General features: G+C 40.8%; 1 protein-coding gene across 1 annotated transcript; it reads left to right on the forward strand.

The window, feature by feature from the left end:
* The first annotated feature begins 5,246 nt into the window (after positions 1-5,246).
* On the forward strand, positions 5,247-12,328 carry GDF3 (growth differentiation factor 3). The gene is made up of 2 exons (XM_045781217.2): positions 5,247-6,155; positions 11,439-12,328. Exons 1-2 carry the CDS (start codon positions 5,888-5,890, stop codon positions 12,266-12,268), a joined length of 1,098 nt encoding a protein of 365 aa, XP_045637173.1. The 5' UTR covers positions 5,247-5,887; the 3' UTR covers positions 12,269-12,328.
* Positions 12,329-22,690: the final 10,362 nt, after the last annotated feature.

Below are 22,690 nucleotides of genomic sequence, written 5' to 3' on the forward strand. Positions count from 1 at the left end.
TTATTTATTGACAGTGTGCACAAGCAGGGGGAGTGGCAGACAGAGGCAGAGGGAGAAGCACGCTCCCCACTAAGCAAGGAGCCCGACGAGGGGCTCCATTCCAGGACCCTGGGATCATGACCTGAGCCGAAGGCAGACACTTAACTGACTGAGCCACCCAGGTGCCCCATGAAGTTCTCCTTAGTTCTTAGTATAACCATACACAATTCTTTACTTACTTGTAGGACTTTGTTTTGTCACTTCTATACCCTTAATCCTTAGAACAGTTTTCTAGACAATCAGTAAATATTTGTTCACTAACTGACAGAAGCATCCAAATCACTTTGTGCTTTGGTGGTTGTAACTATGTTGTTTTAAGTAACCTTTTTCTGATGGTAAAGCTAATAAATATTTGGGCGCCTGGGTGGCTCAGTCAGGTAAGCGTCTGCCTTCAGCTCAGGTCATGATCCCAGGGTCCTGGGACAGAGCCGCCTGTTGGGTTCTCTGCTCAGTTGGAAGCCTACTTCTGCCTGCCACTCTGCCTGCTTGTGCTCTGTCTCTCTCTCTGTGTCAAATAAATAAATAAAAGTTTTTAAAGAAAATAATATTCATGTCTAAGTTTCTATGCCATTAATTATTTTTTTACATTATTTACGGTTGAATAATATCTAGTTCATAGATGCTGTATAATGTAGTTACCATTATATACAGTCAGGTTATTTTCAAGTTTTCTTGATAATAAATAATACTAAAATGAATAAATTTGTAATTCTTTGTCCACTCTCATTACTTAATTCACTCAACCAATATTCACCAAGTGCTCATCACTTGTCCCTGCCCTTTGTAGCTTATATAGTGGCTTAGATATGATATTCCAGAATTAGAATTGCTGATAAGAGGACATGAGTATTTTTTTAAACTGTGGTACAATGTACATAGCACAAAATTTATAATCTTAATCATTTTTTAAAGTTATTAATCTATTATTTTTTTTTGAAATTCTATTTATTTATTTGAGAGAGACAGTGCAAGAGAAAGAGCACAAGCAGGGGGAGCAGCAGAGGGAGAGGGAGAAGCAGGCTCCCCACTGAGCAGGGAACCTGATGCAGGGCTCGATCCCAGGACCCTGGGATCATGACCTGAGCCAAAGGCAGACGCTTAACTGACTGAGCCACCCAGGTGCCCCCCCCTTTTTAATTTATCTCCACACCCGACATGGGGCTCGAACTCACGACCCTGAGATCAAGAGTCACACAGTCCACCCACTGAGCCAGCTGGGCGCCCTGCTATTGTCTTTTCTCATCTTGCCCATTGATAGACTTTTCATTGCTTTAATCTGCTTTTTTTTTCCCAGTGAGGCTGAATATCTTTTATACTTATGATCACAATAATTCTGTTGAACAATATCTTTTTTTGTTCTATTGATTAGAAAACCAAAGGTCAGAGAAACAATTTGTCCAGGACTCCCCAGACGGTGAATGATAGAACTGGGGTTTTAATCTAAGTGCCTGACCACAGAACCAATTCTATGCTATTTAGCCATATTGCCTCACTTTTCAATTTCTGATTTGGGTTGAAAATGCAGAATCACATGTTTTTGTAAAACCCTTAAAGACAATCCGAGTCAATCTTGTGATTTCATAGGTAAAGAAAGTGAGGCCCAGATAGGTTAAACTTTTCTGAGATCGTAGACCATTTAAATCTTTCTGTTTAAAAAATTTCCATGCTTGGGTATGTATCATAAAACACTGACGCTGAGTGAAACAACCAGGATTACACGGTCATTGGGGGAGCTGGGATTACCTTAGATCTTCCGACTCTTGCTAGATGTGGTGCTTTATCTTACTATATATATATTGCTATATTGCATACTCTCGATTATTTTCTTTCTCTCGATTAAACTCCCCTTTAATAAACAAAAATGATAACAATAATTAATGCCAGCTAACTTTTATCAAGTATGTCAAATGACAAAACTAAAACCATTTAGTAACAAGTTTGATGTCTTTTTTTTTTTTTTTTGATGTCCTTTATTTAAGAGAAAACAACCATAGATTGGGAGAGTCCAGTGCTTCGCAGCAAAGGGATACTGTTCCCAAGGGATTTGATGCAAGTTTTATAGAGCTTTCTAGAGCTTTAGAAGAGGCAACATGAGAACAGGGCAAGATTGTTGGCTAGGCTGGGGATTTCCTTAGAAGGCTAGCAAGTCCTAATTTCCAGGGAAAGGTGAGCTAGCAAAAGCTGAGCTGGAGGCCTGTGACTGATATATGTTAGATTTTCCTCATAGCTGTTTTCATAAACGCAGGCTAATTTAGCTTTAGGTTTGTGACGTGGGCACCAGGCCACTGGGGTTTGTGGGTCCCGATAGACTAATGAACGTTATCAATGCTTCAACGGCAGACATTGCCCTGAGCCTGAGTACACGTCAGCCCATCAGATCTCCTCAGCACCGTCACAAAGAACGTTTTATTCTTACTTTACAGTTGAGTGACTTGGTCACGCTCACACAACTCATAGTGGCGGAACCTGAATTTAAACCAGTTTGTCTGATTCTGACTTTTTTTTTTTTAGGATTTTATTTATTATTTGAGAGAAAGAGAGAGAGTGAGAGAGCGAGAGCATGAGCTTTGGGGAGGAGCAGAGGGAGAGGGAAAAGCAGGCTCCTTACAGAGCGAGCCCAATGCAGGGCTCCCTCCCAGGATCTCAAGATCATGACCTGAGCCAAAGGCAGGCGCTTAACCGACTGAGCCACCCAGGGGCCCCTGTTTCTGACACTAAGTCAGAACTAAGTTGAATAAGGAAAAACGAAATGCAACCCACACTTATTGCTGAAAACAGGTGAAGATTACAGATGAGTTGAAAAGTGTTATCTTTTAGCTTTTTAGGATGCAAGCAGGAGGAGATAGAAATGGGAATGGAAGAAACTTGGCTATCTAGAAGAATGAGACCTCCGGAATAGCACCAACTCATTTTGTTCATTTATTTGTTGCACAGATATCTCCTGAATGTCTACTACTGGCCAGACGCTTTCTTGGGCCGTGGACACACTTAGAGGAAAATACACAGTGGAGATACTTAAATGAAAACACGTGATTCCGATTCCTCAGAAGTATATCGTCTGGGAGGGACAGAGACAAAAGACACAGCGAAATGCAATATAGCAAGTGCTGTAATGGGTGCCCACTCGAGGCCCAGTGGGAAGAAGAAGAAATCTTTAAATCTAGTTTGGTGAGTCAAGAAGTTTTTGCAGTGAAAGTAAACTTTGAACTTGGTCTATGCCAAGGCTCTCAGATGTAATGAGCTCACAGGGAAGACATATAGGTCTGTCTCATTGGAGCATTACACTGCTGATGGTGGGTAGGAGGAAATGAGCCTGGCTAGCGATATTGATGTGGGAAACAAAGGCAAAAGAAATGTAACTGAAATGAAAATCTCCTTACAGCTTGCAGCCCACTGATAGGTACCTGAAACATGCAGAGCGTCACCTTCCCCAAGGAATTCGTGGGGAATTCCTTAATGCTTAAAAGTAACCTGTCTTGGCAGCAGCTGGCCCCCTCAAGGTCCTGAAAGGCTTGCTTCCAGATTCCTTGGAGACTTGCGCTATCCTTAACCCCCACTAATTAAAAAGTATACAGGGGCGCCTGGGTGGCTCAGTCAGTTAAGCGTCTACCTTCAGCTCAGGTCACGATGGGATTGAGTCCTGCATGGGGCTCCTTGCTTAGCGGGGAGCCTGCCTCTCCCTCTGCCTGCCACTCCTCCTGTTTGTGCTCGAGCTCCCTCTGCAAAAAAAAAAAAAAAAAAAAGACTTAAAAAAAATCTTAAAAAAAATTAAAAAGTATACAGTCACTCTTCACAATCCCAGGATAGCTCTTTCTGCCCACAGATCCCATCCCATGAATAGGGAAGGGCTTAAGGCATGGGCAGGAGAGAGAGAAGGCCCTGACTCCCTTGACTGGGCTCCGAAACTATTCCTGGCAGGTGGAGACGCTGAGACAGAGCAGAACAAGAGATAAAGGAATAAACCAAGATGGCACAAGAATCTCAAGGCCACAAGCGTCCCAGTCAGTTCTCAATAAAAGACTGCCACTAAAATCCCTCAGTGGCAACCCATTCGGGACCCCTCTCACTCTAGAGAGCTTTTTCTTTCCTTTCTGTTCTCCCCTTCACTTAATAAATATTCACTTCACTTTATCCTTTTGTGTCCATGAGATTCATTCTTCGGTTCTTCAACTCCGTGAGACAAGAACCCTGCAATCCTGCAACAATATGGGTGCCAGACCAATACAGTCTTTAAACGCCAAGCTAACGGGGTGCCTGGGTGGCTCAGTTGGTTAAGCGTCTGCCTTTGGCTCAGGTCATGATCTCAGGGTCCTGGGATCGAGTCCCATGTTGGACTCCCAGCTCAGCTGGTGAGTCTGCTTCTCCTTCTGCTCCTCCCTGCTGCCCATGCGCTCTCTCAAATAAATAAATAAATAAAATCTTTTTTAAAAATTAAAAAAAAATAAATGCCAAGCTAAAGAGTCTTGACTGTATCCTGTAGATGATGGGAAACTATTATATATTAGATACAACATTTTGTTCTTCCTTTGGGGGAAACAAGGTCTTAGAATAGGTGGTATAAAAGAAGGTAAAATGAAAAAGTCCCTGTTCTCAAAAAGTACGAAAAATAGTTTGGCAAGAAACTGGCTAATTCTTTTATAGCATTTGGAAATCTTCTAGGAGTTTGGTAAGACAACAAAATGCAAAACCAGAAATTGATATATGCTGCCATAAACTTCTCAATAACCTCCATGCCTTTCCACATTAATTCCTTCAGCCTTGAACACGAGATTGTCTTACTGAAAAGTGCCTACTTTCTCAAATTAAAAGGTCAGTTTTTCTTTTCAGTTGAGAAAACAAAAACTTCAGAAGGTTAAGTGATGTGCCCAATTTCATATAACTAAAAAGTAGTAGAATCAGAACTAACCCAGTCAGTTTGAATTTTTTTTTTAAGATTTTGTTTATTTGACACAGAGAGGGGTGGAGAAAGCAAGCACAAGCAGGGAGGGCAGCAGGCAGAGGGAGAAGCAGGCTCCCTGCTGAGCAAGGAGCCTAATGTGGGGCTCAACCCCACAACCCTGGGATCACGAGGACCCTGGGATCATGACTGGATCTGAAGGCAGCCACCTAACCGACTAAGCCACCCAGGTGCCTCTCAGTCTAATTTTCCACTTTTAGTCAGGAAGAGCAAAGTTAGGGGCACCTGGCTGGCTTAGTCAGAAAAACATGTGACTCTTGGTGTTGGGGTCGTGAGTTCAAGCCCCAGGTTGGGTGCAGAGATTACTTAAATAAATAAAACTTTAAATAAAAAGGAAGGGCAAAGTTAGGTGAATAAAATTCAGTCCCTCTTAGAGCTGAAAACAGTGTAGATCGAATTCCTTGGGTGGAATTTTCTCTTCCTGGTTTGGCTTCCCACGCCGCTGTGGATATGGTCTAACAGAAATCTACCTATGTATTTGTCCAGACTGTCAGTGACAAGACTTTGCATTTTCCTTACTACTCTAGCACCTCTCTCAGAGCCTTGCCCGTAATTTACTTAATAAACATTTACTTAATAAATGTTTGTTACATGAATAAATGCGTGTCTCCTTTCCACTCTGTCTACTGCTGAGAAACCTCAGATTTTTGTAGTTAAGTCCATGCATTGGTAATCTTTACTTTGTGAACTTTCTGAAGGGAAGAGTAGAGCCACAGAAGAGAAAAAAATTCTACGTCCTTTCACATCCAATTGCCTTTGAGGAGCTGGGAAGAGAGCAATTCACACTTGATTATCTTCCAGCAGAGAGATTAGCAGCACCTGGAATGCCAGGCAGTCAGGCGATCGAGCCTTCTCCAGCCCACCAGGCAGCTTTGTCTCCGCTCCGAGGCCATGACTCCTTCCCCGACCGTCTTGGCTCTCCGCCTCCTGCTAACCGTGGCTTTGGGCCAGACATTGCAATTTCAAGAACATGTCTTTCTCCAGTTTCTGGGCTTAGACAAAGTGCCTTCACCCCAGAAGTTCCACCCTGTGCCTTCCATCTTGAAGAAAATTGTCCAGGATCAAGAGGCAGCCGCAACCAATGGGGACTCCCGAGATTTATGCTACGTAAAGGATCTCGGTACCCGTGGGAACATACTCCGACTTCTCCTGGATCAAGGTAAGGAAGCGAGCGTGCTTTCTAGAGAAAAGTCCGGCAGTAGATGGCATGAAGAAAGAAAAGAAGGCGAAGGTAACAATTACCGAGGGGTTTGTAGAAGCACTTGTGCTGGTATTTTACGTATTTTATCTCATTTAATCCCGACCACATCCTGAGATTCCAAAGGCAGGTATTCTTATCAGCTTTTTAACAATAAGGAAAGTCAGTCAGTAGATTAACCCGTAAACTATTCAAGATCATACCAGGAGCGCGTGAGCAAAGTCAGGATTCAACATAGGTTTTTTTCTGAATCACCTCTTTTGTGCTACAGTTAAGGTGGGAGGAATTATGGAATTATGGGGTGGAATTATGGCATAGGCTTCACTCTTCAGCCCACACTTTATGTATCGCGGTGCCTTTGGTTGGCAAGCCGGGAGAACATTGTGAGTCCAGTTGGCCCCAGCTCTTGCTTCCCCTCTCCACACCTTCCCACTACTTTTGTTGGGTGGAAATGGCTATTGATAGCCATTGTCATACCCTTTATATGAGGATCTGAGTGCCATTCAACAATTTATCTAACACCACCCACCAAAATTACCTAGGTCAATTGTTAAAAGTGGATTCTCTAAATAAATAAATAAATAAATAAATAAATAAATAAATAAATAAATAGTTGGTTCTCCTGCCCAGTTCCTGCCCCTCACTCTACCACTCCATTCTTATTCAAAGCGAGAGATGGGTATTGTAATTTGCATTTCTATATAGCTTCCCGGGATGGGGAGTGGGGATCAGAAGAGTAATTGAGGGCCCTGATTGGTTAATTTTACAGTACCCGGAGATAAAATTTGAATATTTATTTGTCCAGGAAGCATTTCTTGGATACCTACTATGTGCTGGGAACTGGGTATTGCCATAGGAATGTAGAAATTAAAGATAAAGTCTGCCCTTTAAGAGTTTATAAAAGGTAAAAGAAAAAGTTTATAGAAGGCGAATAGACAAACATAAGACTTCCATACTTTATGCTAAGTATTATTATGTTAAAGACTCAAGCCTTGAGAGTGGGCATTCTGGGAAAATTTCCTGGAGGAAGGTTAAAAGGTGTGGGAAGCTGGTTTGAAGAATTTTCCATGGAAAGAGTAGAAAACAGCTAAGAATTCTTCCCTTCCTCCCCCATGGAAAAAAATTTGATTTTTGTGATGACCATAATCCTATCAAATGATAGAGGAAAAAGGCATAATCTTGCCATCACCCCTCCCTAACCTCCACCTAGAGAAAACCATCATTAGTAGTTTACATGCATATTCTTCCAGACCTTTCTTCTTTGCATAATATTTACAGTAGAAACTTGTATTTTTTTAATAAATGGGGTCATACTCTACATTTCTCAAGTATTATGAATATCTCATACAAATCAGAACTAAAAGTCACAATGATCTCATTTTAATGGCTGCACACTATTCCATTGTATAAACATGCTATAATCTATGTAACTGATACCCTGTTGATGAGTATGGACATAATATAAATAATACAGCTTTACATCAAACTTTTGTGTGTGTGTGTGTGTGTGTGTGTGTGTGTGTACACTTTTTCTATTTCCCTAGGATAAATTCTTAGAAGGGGATTATTGGATCAGAGAAGGTACATTTGTACTTTCTATAGAGCAAGTGTCTTCCAAAATTTACACCCCATCATGAATGTTTAAGAATTCTCACTTTCCCACAATTTGACAGCAGTCTTTATAGAAATATTATAGAAACTTAGTGAAGTATAACATACATACAGAAAAGTGCACAAATCATAGAGAACAGCTCAGTGAATTTTCACAGAATAATCGGCCCCAGATGGGGAAACTGAACGGAGCAGTGACCCTCTGAGGATGCTTCATGCCCCCTTCTGGTTAATCACGACTCCTCTGCAAGAGTAACTTTCGTCCTGTAACCTTACCAATCAGTTCTGCCTGTTTCTGAACTTCATGTAAATGGAAATGTGAAATGTATTCTTTTTTTCTGTCTGGCTTCTTTCACTCAAAATTGTGTTTGTGAGATTTATCCATGGTGTGTGTATTTACAGCTCATTCTCATTGCTTACAGTATTTCATTCTGTGAATATATTACAATGTACTTACTTATCCCTGCTACGCCGGAAGGCTGTTGAGTGACAATACTCTTTTAGCTTTTAAGTTTTGTTAATCTGGTAGCAAAACATAATGTCATTGTTTTGGTTTTTATTTCTTTAATAAGGTGGAATGCATTTTTAAATGAATAATGAATCTTTCTTTTTTTTTTTTTTTATCAAACAATTGACTATACCCACTGGCCATTTTCTATTAAGGAGTCTTCTTTTCCTTTATGATTTGTAAGCCTTCTTGATCATTTGTAAAAGCTCTTTCAAATTAAGGATTTTAACTCATGCGTATTATACGTTTTCTTGGTTGTTCTTTGTGGTTTTAATTTTGTTAATGATGTCTTTTGAATATAGAAGTTTTTGTTATCTTCCTGCTCTCGCATCTGTCCATCCTTTCCATTCTGGCTTTTGGATTTTCTTTTTTTCTTTTATGCTTAAGGAATCTGATTTAGTGCTAGGAAGAGGAAGGGAGACTCATAGGTTAGAATTCTAGCCTGGAACAGGAGAGCTCAGTTTCAGAGAAGTGGAGAAGTACTGTGAAGACATCTCTGCACTTGACAGTTAGCCAACCTTTAAGAAAGATGTTTCGGTGGAATAGGGAGGGGTGAAAGCTGGAAAGTAACAGAAGAATATGAAGAGGTAGAGACAGCAAATATAGACGTACCTTTTTAAAAGATGGTCAATGAAAAGAAAGAAAAAGATGATAAGGTAGGCTTGAAGAGGATGCTGGGTAATTTCAAAGGCTTCTTAATTTTATTGTTTTTTAAATGAGACTTGAGAATAAAGAGACTAGAGACTGAAGGGGGAATGGTTAGAATGTTAGGGTTTCTTAGGGGGGGCTTTCTGTTTTTCTGTTTTGTTTTTTTAAAGTAATCTGCATTGATCTAAAGTGGGTCTTGGGGCGCCTGGGTGGCACAGCGGTTAAGCGCCTGCCTTCGGCTCAGGGCGTGATCCCGGCGTTATGGGATCGAGCCCCACATCAGGCTCCTCCACTGGGAGCCTGCTTCTTCCTCTCCCACTCCCCCTGCTTGTGTTCCCTCTCTCGCTGGCTGTCTCTATCTCTGTCAAATAAATAAAATCTTTAAAAAAAAATAAAAAATAAAGTGGGGCTTGAACTCATGACCCTGAGATCAAGAGTCACCTGCTCTACTGACTGAACCAGCCAGGCACTGCTGAAATGTTTGGGCTTCTGTTGTAATTCCTCCATAAACTGAATGCTCTTAGAAAATCCCTAGTTATGGTTGGGGTGCCTGGGTGGTTCAGTTGGGTGAGCATCTGATGCTTGATTTCGGCTCAGGTCATGATCTCAAGGTGGTGAGATGGATCCTGCCTCAGGCTCGTGCTAGATGTGGAGCCTGCTTAAGATTCTCTCTCTCCCTCTCCCCTGCCCCCCCCCATTCCCCCTAAAAACAAAATCGCTACTTAGGGTGGAGACACCCTACCTAACAATATGGTGGCATTAGACCAAAGAAGTTATTTGTGCAGGGGGAGAAATTGAAGCTGGGAGAGAAAAGGTAAAAGTAAGCTCTGTTGGGCTTTTTCCTAAAGGAATAGGTAAGGCTTGACAATCTGGGCAGAGAAGTCAGCTTTGAAAATGGGTTGTTCATCTACAATGACAAAAGGTAAGAGAAAGGGGTCCATGTGCAGAAGCTGGAGAGTCACACTGCACCTCAATATTCAGTCTGGTGGGAGATGGCATTTGCAGAGACCCGGACCAGAAGTTGTTGACGTTGACAACTTTAGATAAGGAATCATCTAAGGATGAAACATACAGGACTTCAGAGGGCCAGTCTGGGCTAGATGAGAGGAGCTTGTTTGGAAGTCAATCTAAGTAGTTAATTTTTTTTTTTTTTGAGATTTTTATTTATTTATTTGACAGAGAGAGACAGCCAGCAAGAGAGGGAACACAAGCGGGGGGAGTGGGAGAGGAAGAAGCAGGCTCCCAGGAGAGGAGCCTCACGTGGGGCTCGATTCCAGAACGCTGGGATCACGCCCTGAGCCGAAGGCAGACGCTTAACGACTGCGCCACCCAGGCGCCCCCTAAGTAGTTAATTTTTGGCCAGCAACACCTGACAGCCTAGGATGTTCTTAAACATTTCTGTGCCATGGGTCCCTTTGGCCATTCTATTGAAGCTGATAGACCCCTTCTCAGAGTAATGGTTTACATGCCTAAAATAAAATATTTAAGATTTCCAAGGAAATCGGGTCCCTGGGTGGCTCAGATGATTAAGTGTCTGCCTTCAACTCGGGTCATGATTCCAGTTCTGGGATTGAGTCTTGTGTGGAGCTCTCTGCTAAACGGGAGTCTGCTTCACCCTCTGCCCCTCCCTGCATGCTCATGCTCTCTCTCTCAAATAAATAAGTAAATAATCTTTTTAAAAAAGATCCCAAGGGGGGCACCTGGGTGGCGCAGTCATTAAGCGTCTGCCTTCGGCTCAGGCTGTGATCCCAGCGTTCTGGGATCGAGTCCCACATCAGGCTCCTACGCTAGGAGCCTGCTTCTTCCTCTCCCACTCCCCCTGCTTGTGTTCCCTCTCTCTCTGGCTGTCTCGCTCTGTCAAATAAATAAATATAATCTTAAAAAAAAAAGATCCCATGGAAATCAATTTAATACAGAAATACATTTATAAAAATATTTTTAAACCAAATGTGTGTACAACATACACAGATGCATTTATTAATGCAATAAATAACAAGATCCAGGGTTGGGACTATATTTACCATAAATTCAAAGTAGCGTGAGTGTAAACGTTATTTTAAGATATTTGCAACAACTTAATCTATGAACATGACTATGATTTTTATTGGTAACAGTGATATAGGTCCTGATAATATTATTGGGATTCGTTACCTATATTCATAGTTAAAAGAAATGCTAGATTTCATTTAGAGTTCCTTGAAAATAAAGATGTAATTCCTTTTCCCATCCAAGTTCATGGACCTTCTAAATTCTACCCAGGACCCCTTGGGGACCTGCCGATGTGAAAATAAGAACCTCTGGCCTTGAGTGAGGAGTGAGAGAAACAAATCCTCCCAATGGTAGGGTTGGAGTACAACTGATAATTTCCTGCCCTTAGTTTGCATATGTAGATATCACATAACATTTGACATTTATATCACACCGGTGGATCTGAAGTGACATATGTTATGGTGACTCACATCTCTGTTCCCATCTAGGTCTCTTTCTTGACTCCGAGAAGCTTCCTCAAGCCTCCTCCTGCCTGCAGAAGCTGCTTCACTTTAACCTGTCTGCCATTCAAGATAAGGAGCAGTTGACAATGGCCCAGCTGGGCCTGGATTTGGGGCCCAACACTTACTATAAGCTGGGACCGGAACTGGAGTTGGCTCTGTCCCTGGTTCAGGAGCCTCACGTGTGGGGCCAGTCCATCCCCAGACCAGGTAAAATGCTTGTGTTACAGTCAGTACCATGGCCTCAAGGTGTTGTGCACTTCAACCTGCTGGACGTGGCTAAAGATTGGAGTAACAACCCCCGGAAGAACTTAGGCTTGTTGCTAGAGATACTGGTCAAAGGAAACAGCAAGTCGGGGGTGAATTTTCAGCTTCAGGACACCTGTGCCGGGCTGAGACAGTCCCTTCATGCTTCCCTGCTGGTGGTGACTCTCAACCCTGAGCAATGCCACCCGTCATCCCGAAGAAGGAGGCAAGCCATCGCTGCCCCTGAGGCTTCTTGCAAGAGCCTCTGCCATCGTCACCAGCTGTTCGTCAACTTCCGGGACTTAGGTTGGCACAAGTGGATTATTGCTCCCAAAGGGTTCATGGCAAACTATTGCCATGGAGATTGTCCTTTCTCGCTGACCACCTCCCTCAACAGTTCCAATTATGCTTTCATGCAAGCACTGATGCACGCAGTTGACCCAGAGATCCCCCAGGCTGTCTGTATCCCCACCAAGCTGTCCCCCATTTCCATGCTCTATCAGGACAATGATGACAATGTCATTTTACGACATTATGAAGACATGGTGGTGGACGAATGTGGATGTGGGTAGGCTCTTAGAAACAGAAGGGGTGTTCTTAGCTTAAATCTTCTAATAAAACTAGCAACATGGTTTATGACTTCTTGGATCTGAAATATTTGTGTTTACAGTTTGTCTTCCTGGAAAAACCACCATGATTAATGATCTCCCTAATTACACACACACACACACACACACACACTCTCTCTCAGCCCTAATGATCTCACAGTCATGATGCACTTGACAGTACATTAGACTCTAGATAGAAGGACACTTCCATTTATTGGTGGCCTATTATAGGCAGGCATTATTATTCTATGTGTTACTTACAAACATCATTTTAGGATGTTTCTTGAGGTAGGCCTTATTATTCATATTTCATAGAGAAGATGAATAATAAATTTCCCTAAAGTTATCAACCTCCTCTGAGAGATCTCACAGACTAACAATGTTACTTAAAAAAAAAATTATTTTGATGGGCACCTGTGTGACTCACTTGGTTAAGTGGTGGACTCTTGATCTCAGCTCAGGTCATGATCCCAGGGTTCTGGGATCAAGCCCCGAGTCGGGCTCCACTCTCAATGGGGAGTCTACTTGAAGATTCTTTCTCTCCCTCTCAATTAAATGCATCCCCCGCTCACACACACACACTCTGTCTCTCAAATAAATAAATACATCTTCAAAAAATTATTTTGAGATAATACAAAATAATATGAAAAATATTATCAAAACAGTACCTGATATCTACATTTCCTTCTGGTCTTTTATTGTTGTTATATATGATTTTTATAGCTCAGATCACACTATATATATAATTTTGTGTTTTTCTGTACTCAACATTACCATAGGAATTTTTTTCAAATCACCAACATGCTGTATTTAATGGCTATATTATATATGGTTATTTAGATACAGATTTTACTTAAGAGAGTGTTTATCATGGGGCTTTACATTGTTTGCAGTTTTCGTGGTGGAATAGTGTTATGACTTTTTGTTCATGTGTCATTGTCAATCTTTTGTCCCCACTTAGAAAAATTTTAGACATGGAATCACAGTCAAAGGTTTAAATTGACTTCTGGGGTAAAATGTAACATTCACACAGACTTCAAATACAAAACTCTAGGCTTGGCAGGATACTTTGGGTTGGACCAGGAAGTATGAATTCACTCATTTCCCCTGTTGGGAGAACTAAAGTGAAAGTTTGTGAATCACTGCTTTATTTAGTCCTTTCTATAATGCCATTTGTCACTGTCTTCTGTCAACTTCATCACTCTCACCTGGGTTACTGCCACAACTTTTAACTTAATTTTTGTTTTTATTTTTAGGTTTTTTAAAATGTCGATTATTATAATTTAACTATATTACAAATACACATAAAGATGCCTATATAACCCTCCCAGTCTTTTTTCCCATTCTCCTAATGAAACCACCATCCTGAAGTTGACATGTCTTTCCCACTCCCACCCTATAATTTTACTACTATGCATAGAACCATAAATAGTATAAAGCATTGCTGCATAAATATGTAAACTTTATAGAAACAATATTGGAGTAAATTTTTCTACCACTTTTTTTCCCCTTTATTATTTCAGAGATTCTTAGAGATTGATACAGTTGGGATATAATTGATTTTTTCCCCCACTGCTGAGTAGTAATCCATGACATGTATATTTCACAATAGATTTATCTGTTATTGAACACTGAGGGCATTCACAAACTGCTACAATCATTTCAATAGAATGGACACAATTTTTTTTTCTTGGCAATCTCCTCCTCTAGCTAAGACTTCAGTGTAGCACAGCAGTCACCCGGTAATTTATAAGGAGAATGGAGAAGAGGCTACAGAACTTGTAGCAACTCTGAATGCATGTCCTTGAACGTAAAACTGATCTATAAAAAGCACCTTGTCAAATGCATCGTTGGAACCAGAAACACTGTTCTGACAGATATCGGGGGGAGATTGGCTTTAGACATATCATTTAGAACAAGTTAGTGGAACAATCAGGATGTTGTCAACATAACCTACGTCAATACGTTTACAGAAGCACTTTCAAATTATATTTGTTGAAGAAAGAGCTAAGCAATCAATGTAACAGAAGAAAGATAGATGGCTGCTTTGGTAAAGGTGACAATACTTTGGGGGGGGGGCTACTGCGGTCCCAGCATTCTTGGTAGTGCATTCAGCCTTGAACCAGTGAGTCTGATTAACATAAAATTCATACAATGTCACCTGCAAACCAGTCATCAATATATGGGCTTCCAGTAAGATGCTAAGGGAAAAGGGTTGGCCAGCATAGTAGCTTTGATGGAAAAGTGCACATGGAAAGCAAGTTATCATAAGAATATGTATTGGGAAATCAGAGGAAGGGAATTAGTTAAATGATCTAAATGGCAAGATTGATTAACCCCCAGGTCCAGATACTAGAGGACTTCTAGTCATTTCAGATCATACCCTCCCATTAATATTCTTTAATCAGGCAACGATATGCTTGCTTGAATAATGGCTTTTCTTATGATAATATCACTTGCTAAGCTTGTTTTATTGAATAAATAAGCTGCTCATATTCATTGGGATGATCCCAAATCACGTTGGACGAACATTACAAATCATCTTGTAGTGGCAACCCTCTCGGGTCCCCTGCCTCTTCGGGAGCTTTGTACCATCACTTTACTATCCCTCAATAAGCCTTGCTTTGCTGCCAGAAAAACGCCTCAAAAAACAAAACCAAATCATCTTGTAGTGTAGATTATTTCTGAACTAAATTATCTCTACAGTTTTATTTCATTGAAATAAAATTTTATACACCATCATTTTTTGATGATATAAAGTATACTTACTAAACTTTAGTATCAGCATAACAATAACTTATATAGTATACTGTATAGTATTGTGGGGGGGAAACCTGGTTATTCAATCTTCTCCTTGACTGAGTTCTATGTAAGTAGAAATTTACTATAAGGACTACTTTTAGTACAAAAGGTACTCTGAGCCAAAAGTGTTTTGAGATAATTTGAGATTTTAGAAGAGAGATTCACAAAATCAAGATGGATTCTTTAAATCAACTGGCATTAAAATATTAGAAGAGAAATAGTAATAATTAGGGGTGTCTGGGTGGCTCAGTCAGTTGCCTATCTTCGGCTCAGGTCATGATTTCTGAGTCCTGGAATCGAGTCCCGCATGGGGCTTCCTGCTAGGTGGGGAGTCTGCTTCTCTCTTTTTCTCTCTCTCTCTCCTTCTGTCCCTCCCCACCACCTGTTCTTTCTCTCTCTCTCTCAAATAAACTAAAAATAAATCTTTAAAAAATAAAAAATAAATAAAATTTAAAAAAATAGTAGTAATTATAAAATGCCATTATGCCACTGTTAGTGGTATTAACCAAAGTATTGAGCAGTGAAAATATTAAAGAAGTAATACTCTGAGATTAGAATGGGGAAAAAATGGATGTTTGAATTAAATTTAAAGTACTCATTGATAATTAAGAAACAATTGGGTCTACGTTATAGTAATTCTTGGACATGGAACACACAACTAAATAGAGTCTTTTATATGCAGACAATCCTCTGCATTTAAGGGAAAAATTCAATCACTTTCAGAACTCCTGGACTCCTCATTTCCCTGGGGCCTTTCCATTGCCCTGTCTGCTTTATACGTAGGAAAGTGAGCACTGACTTAAGTGTACCATTACCCTCTACCGGGAAAAGCAAAGGAGAGGGGCCTACAGAAAACTAGAGTCTAGGGATGTCTGGGTGGCTCAGTCGATTAAGCGTCTGCCTTCAGCTCAGGTCATGATCCCAGGGTCCTGGGATAGAGTTGGACTCCCTGCTCAGCGGGGAACCTGCTTCTCCCTCTGCCTGCTGCTCCCCCAGCTTGCACTGGCTCTCTCTGTGACAAATAAATAAATAAAATCGTAAAGAAAAGAAAAGAAAACAAAAGACAACAAAAGAAAACAAAAGAAAAGAAAACAGGAAAAGAAAAGAAAAGAAAAGAAAAGAAAAGAAAAAAGAAAACTAGAGTCTAGTGAGGGCTGTTCCCCAGTGAACAGGAACAAGGCTAAAGCTGGTCAGCTGTATGGAAGGCCAGTACATCTAGATAGATGAGAGATGATAGATAGATAGATGATAGATAGATAGATGATAGATAGATAGATAGATAGATAGATAGATGATAGATATTCCAGAATCTGTTTCAGGTCCCCAAACCTGTCATCCTGATGAGGAGAACAAAGGCAAGAGAAATGTAGCCGAAATTAAATCTCCTTACAGCTTGCAGCCCACTGATAGATATCAGAGACATGCTGAGCGTGACCTTCCTCAAGGAGTCATGGCTGCCTTAATGTCTTCACGCTTATGTGTTATTAGACTTTCCTGGGACCTGACTTGGCGCCTGTTTACCGAGTACAGCTTTGACTTCAACGCTCCTGCTCTCCTGCCAGCAGCCTGCGCAGCTCTTCCCTTCGTGGTCTCTCTTACCTTACACCTGAGCTCTTTGGGCTCGTTGCAAGGGTGTATCAAAAGCCCAGCTGATGACGATTTCTGAGGCTGCCTTGCTAAATTTACTTCTGAACTGAATGGAATTGTTACTGCTAGATTTCCTTAGTCTGCTAAGGATTTTGATTTGGGTTCTGTGCCTAACACATTTATATTATTTTTTTTTTAAAGATTTATTTCTTTTGGGGGGGGAAGGGCAGAGAGAGAGAGGGAGAGAGAGAGAGAATCTCAGTCAGACTCCCCGCTGAATCCCGAGCCCAACGTGGGGCTCCATCCCACGACCCTGAGATCATGACCTGAGCCGAAATCAAGAGTCGGCCACTTAACTGACCGAGCCACCCAGGGGCCGCTATATTATTTTTAAAAGTTATTTAAAACTATTAGGAGGGTAGCTATTTCCTTCTGCTTGCAGTTCTGTTGTTGTTGGCAGGATTGTTCACTCTGAGTTAATGAAGTTTTCTCCTGAGGCCATTATGCCCAGGGCTAGAGAAGAACATGCATGACTGGCTTCATGGCTTTGGGACACACATCCTCTTTCTCTGCTAGAACATTCATTGTCTGGCAAATTGGTCTACAAATAGGCATGGGCCCTGTAAGTCACGTTTATGCTCTGATTTGGGCAGGGTGGCACAGGGTAGGACTTCTTATTCCAAAATGTAAATAAATTATGAACCGAGGTGTACGGCTATTTCAGAGCATTTCAAGACCAGTAGTCTTATATATTGGCAGGTCTGTCCACCCACTTACGGGCCAGTTCGGTTTGAAACTTCACCATCTGTTTAATTCATGTCAATTCAGTTTTTTTTTTTTTAAGATTTTATTTATTTATTCGACAGAGATAGAGACAGCCAGCGAGAGAGGGAACACAAGCAGGGGGAGTGGGAGAGGAAGAAGCAGGCTCATAGTGGAGGAGCCTGATGTGGGGCTCGATCCCAGAACGCCGGGATCACGCCCTGAGCTGAAGGCAGACGCTTAACCGCTGTGCCACCCAGGCGCCCCATGTCAATTCAGTTTGATGCTTATGGAATGCCCTGAAAGGTAGAAAGAAAGGCACAGTGTCTGCTGTCGGGTCGTTTTGCCATAACATGATGCATTCCAAAATCAAGTCAGGTCTAAATTTTGTTTCTTTTAAAATAAAAAATGAGGCATAAATATCAGGACACCAAGGGTTACTCAGGGGTTATTTTTTCACCAATTTATTCTCTACTCAAAACGATATTAAGCGATTCAAGTATTATCACAGGGTTTTCTGTGCTTTGCTTGTCAGTGTAAGACCTAAGCCAGAGCAAAGGGGTGCGTGGCTGGTAGCTAAGCTCAAATTAGGATGTTGGCTGATCCCAGAGGCAGAGGGTGACTGAGAAGATGGCTGCCAAGGTTGCGACTGAAAAAAGGATTGGAGGGTGGTCAGAGGCTGGTGAAAGGGGTGTCCCTGGGTCTGTTCTGTCTAAACACTGTTGAAGAGACAAATCCATGTGTCTGCCGGAAGCACCACCTTCTCTTACTCTTTCTGTTTACTTGTTTGCTTAGCAACATTAAACAGCAAGCTGGTACCATTATTTTGGGGGAAAACTTATCACGTACTTTGCAGCCAACACCTTTGTCATGTTACAGTGATGTGGAATTTATCTTTCTGAGAAAGATGCACACAGATCTTTCGGAACCTTACTTGGAAATGATTGGTTTTGCTACAACCTATATTTTCATCTTTCAAAAAAATAATCATGCAGTGATTAATATGGGTAATTGCCCAAGGTGTCCCGGAACAATAATTAAATCAATGGCTATTTTGAAAGGAAGAGTATGATAACTCCCATAGATATCAACAGAATACACGGGGAAACTGAAAGGCAGGAGTGAATCCATCTAGATTAAAGAAGAAGGGGGGCTTTTGATATGGGTAGTCAGAGATAGTAGGGTTTTAACATATGCAGGGTATGCAGGTAGGGAGTTTTAGCGAGAAAGCCAGAGCAAAGGGGTGCCTGGCTGGTAGACAAGCGACTCGATATGAGTCATGAGTTCAAGCCCCAGTTTGGGTGTAGAGTTTACTTAAAGAAAGAAAGAAAAGAAAAGAAAAGAAAAGAAAAGAAAAGAAAAGAAAAGAAAAGAAAAGAAAAAAGAAAGAAAGAAAGAAAGAAAGAAAGAAAGAAAGAAAGAAAGAAAGAAGAGGAAGAAGGAAGGAAGGAAGGAAGGAAGGAAGGGAGGAAGGAAGGAAGGGAGGAAGGAAACAAGAAAAGAAAGAAAGAGAGAATGAGAGAAAGAAAGAAAAAAATCTGAGCAAAGGCAGGAAATGGCAGAAATTGAGGTTTTAATTTATAGGGGGTTGAATTTGCTAATTGTATTGCTTTTCTGCCCTCTGCTGATTCAAACAGGGAGGAGCAAATCTATTAAAATAATGGTTCTTTTAAGGATCAAAGGTATTGTTGAGAACCTGATAAAACATAGACTCTCCCCAGAATATAATACATACAAGCACACGCTATTTTGCAAACAATTTCAGTTGCTTGATGGAATCCCTGCAGTGTAAGCTATAGGGTTGTGAAGACCACATTCTTCTTCAGTCAGGTTTCTTTTCTTTCTTTCTTTCTTTCTTTCTTTCTTTCTTTCTTTCTTTCTTTCTTTCTTTCTTTCTTTTTCTTCTTTTGTTTTTAAAGATTTTATTTATTTATTTGACAGAGATAGAGACAGCCAGCGAGAGAGGGAACACAAGCAGGGGGAGTGGGAGAGGAAGAAGCAGGCTCACAGCAGAGGAGCCTGATGTGGGGCTCGATCCCATAACGCTGGGATCACGCCCTGAGCCAAAGGCAGACGCTTAACCGCTGTGCCACCCAGGCGCCCCTTTCTTTCTTCTTCTTTTCTTTCTCTCTCCCCCCCCCCCTCCTCTTTATGACCCCTTGTGTGTGAGTATGCACGAATTGTAATATTCCATTTCTTTTAAGGGACCTATTCCTCACGTCACTTCTTTCTTTCCACACTCATATCTTTTTTTTTCTTAAGATTTTATTTATTTATTTGAGAGAAAAAGAGAGAGTGAGCACAAGCAGGGGGAGCAGCAGGCAGAGGGAGAAGCAGGCTCCCCACTGAGAAGGGAACCCAATGCGGGACTCACTCTCAGGACCCTGGGATCATGACCTGAGCCAAAGACAGGCGCTCAACTCACTCAGCCACCCAGGCATCCCTAGTATGAATTTTTTTTTTTTAAGATTTTATTTTTGTTTTATTTACTTATTTATTTTAGCGAGAGGGAGAGGGAGGGAGCCCATGTATAAGGAGGAGAAGGGTAGAGGGGAGGGAAAGAGAGAATCTTAAGCAGGTTTCCTGCTGGGCTCGATCTCATGATGCTGAGATCATGACCTGAACTGAAACCAAGAGTCGGACGCTTAACCGACCGAGCCACCTGGTGCCCTTAAAGGTTTTTATTTTTAAGTAATCTCTACAGCCAAGACGGGGCTCCAATTCACAATGCTGAGATCAAGAGTCACACGCTCCACCCACTGAGGCAGCCAGGTGCCCTGGTTATTATGATTAATACTGCGATGAAGGTTCATGTACAAGTTTTTGTGTGAATATATATTTTTGATTCTTTTAGAATTGTCGGATCATATGGTTACTTTATGTTTAATGCTTTGAGGGACTATCAAGCTATTTTCCAGAGTGGCTATACTGACCATTTTACATTACTAATAGCAATGCATGAGAGTTCCAATTTTTCCATATCTTCGCCAACATATGCTCTTGTCAAATTTTTTTATTAAAGCCATCCGAGTGGTTACGAAGTGGTATCTCCTTGTGTGTGTGTATTGTGTGTGTGTATGTGTGTGTGTGTGTGTTTAAGATTTTACTTATTTATTTGACAGAGAGAGCACAAGCAGGCAGAAGAGAGAGGGAGAAGCAGGCTCCCTGCTGAGCAGAGAGCCCGACGTGGGGCTCCATCCCAGGGCCCTGGGGATCACGACCTGAGCCGAATGCAGACGCTTAACGGACTGAGCCACCCGGGCGCCCGTCTCCCTGCGGTTTTGACTTGGATTTCCCTGATGATTAACGATGTGCAGCATCTTCTCGTGCTCACTTGCCGTTTGTATATCCTCTTTGGAGAAATGTCTGTTCAAATCCTTCTCCCATTTAATTAGGTTATTTTCTTTTTATGGTTGAATTGTAATAATTGTGACTCTAGATCTTTATAAGATAAATAACCTGCAAATATTTTCTCCCATTCTATGAATTGTCTCTTCACTTTTTTTGATAGTGTACTCTTTTAATTTTGATGAAGTCAAAATTTTGAGATATATATATAGTATCTATATGTTATATATATATATATATAGTATCTATATGTTATATATATATATATAGTATCTATATGTTATATATATATATAGTATCTATATGTTATATATATATATAGTATCTATATGTTATATATATATATAGTATCTATATGTTATATATATATATAGTATCTATATGTTATATATATATAGTATCTATATGTTATATATATATAGTATCTATATGTTATATATATATATATAGTATCTATATGTTATATATATATATAGTATCTATATGTTATATATATATATAGTATCTATATGTTATATATATATATATAGTATCTATATGTTATATATATATATAGTATCTATATGTTATATATATATATATATATATATATATATATATATATGTAATTTTGATGACGTCAACCCTCTTACTTCCAGTCCTAGGCAACCATTGATATTTCTGCCACTACAGATTAGCTTAGTTTGGACTGTTCTATAATTTCATACAAATGGAATCATACAGTGTGTAAACTTCTATATTTGCCGTTTTTGTTCGGTTTTTCTGTACAATTGATCTATGTGATTAGTGTAGAGGACACCTTTAGGCAACAGGCTTGAGCAATGGCAACTTGATGAAGGCAAAAGTGCCCACAGAGATCACCGAGCTGAATACAAACAGGCTCATTAGGCGACCCGCCTTGAAATAGCCATAGGCCCCAGCTGACCAGTTACATCCAGGCACAGTTCCTAAGATTACCGCAAAGGGGAAAATTCTGTATGTTCCCATACTTCCGTCACTCCTCCATGTAACTGTGGCCCCTCCCCACTGCCTTGTCACAGACAGACCTCTGCTGTCCCACCGGCCACTCCCTTTCGGTATATTCAATAAACTTCTCCTTTGTTCTGCCTCAGGTGAATTCTTTCACCTTCCTCACCACCAGCCCCTACCCAACTGAAATGCCCCACATTTGCTTGACCACAAAGAGAGAACTTTTTTGGTTGATGAGAATCTTAAATATCTTGATTGTGAAGTGGTTACATAGTATATATATACATTTTTCAAAACTCATAAATGTCCAGGAACAGGACGTTAACTTAAACTGAATGGTTACATTTTATAGTATTTTCTGCCTCTCTTACAAATAATTAATGTCATGACAGTCTATCATATCTGATAGTTCTGAGTTTTCTTTTTTTCTTTTTCTTTCAAGATTTTATTTATTTATTTGTCAGAGAGAGAGAGAGAGCACAAGCAGGGGGAGCGGCAGGCAGAGAGAGAAGTAGGCTCCTCACTGAGCAAGGAGCCCGATGCGGGACTTGATCCCAAGACCCTGGGATCATGGCTTAAGTGGAAGGCAGACGCTGAACCGACTGAGCCACCCAGGCGCCCCCTGAGTTTTCTTTTTCTTTCTTTCTTTCCCTTTCTTTCTTTCTTTCTTTCTTTCTTTCTTTCTTTCTTTCATTCTTTCTTTTTCTTTCTTTCTTTCTTTCTTTCTTTCTTTCTTTCTTTCTTTCTTTCTTTCTTTCTTCTTTCTTAGATTTATTTATTTATTTTAGAGAGAGCGAGCGAGAGAGAGAGACAGAGAGAGCAAGTGTAGGAGGGGCAGAGGGAGAGAGAGAAGACGACACCCTGCTGAGTGCAGAGCCCCTTGTGGGCCTCAATCCCATGACCCTGAGATCATGACCT

Source organism: Ursus americanus, chromosome 25 (assembly GCF_024610735.1).
Source record: "Ursus americanus isolate L20-20 chromosome 25, mUrsAme1.1.p, whole genome shotgun sequence".
NCBI lineage: Eukaryota > Metazoa > Chordata > Mammalia > Carnivora > Ursidae > Ursus > Ursus americanus.

Coding starts and splice junctions, on each gene's coding strand:
- GDF3 (XM_045781217.2), top strand. CDS start 5,888: ATGACTCCTTCCCCGACCGTCTTGGCTCTCCGCCTCCTGCTAACCGTG. Junction 6,156..11,438: donor CCGACTTCTCCTGGATCAAG/GTAAGGAAGCGA, acceptor GTTCCCATCTAG/GTCTCTTTCTTGACTCCGAG.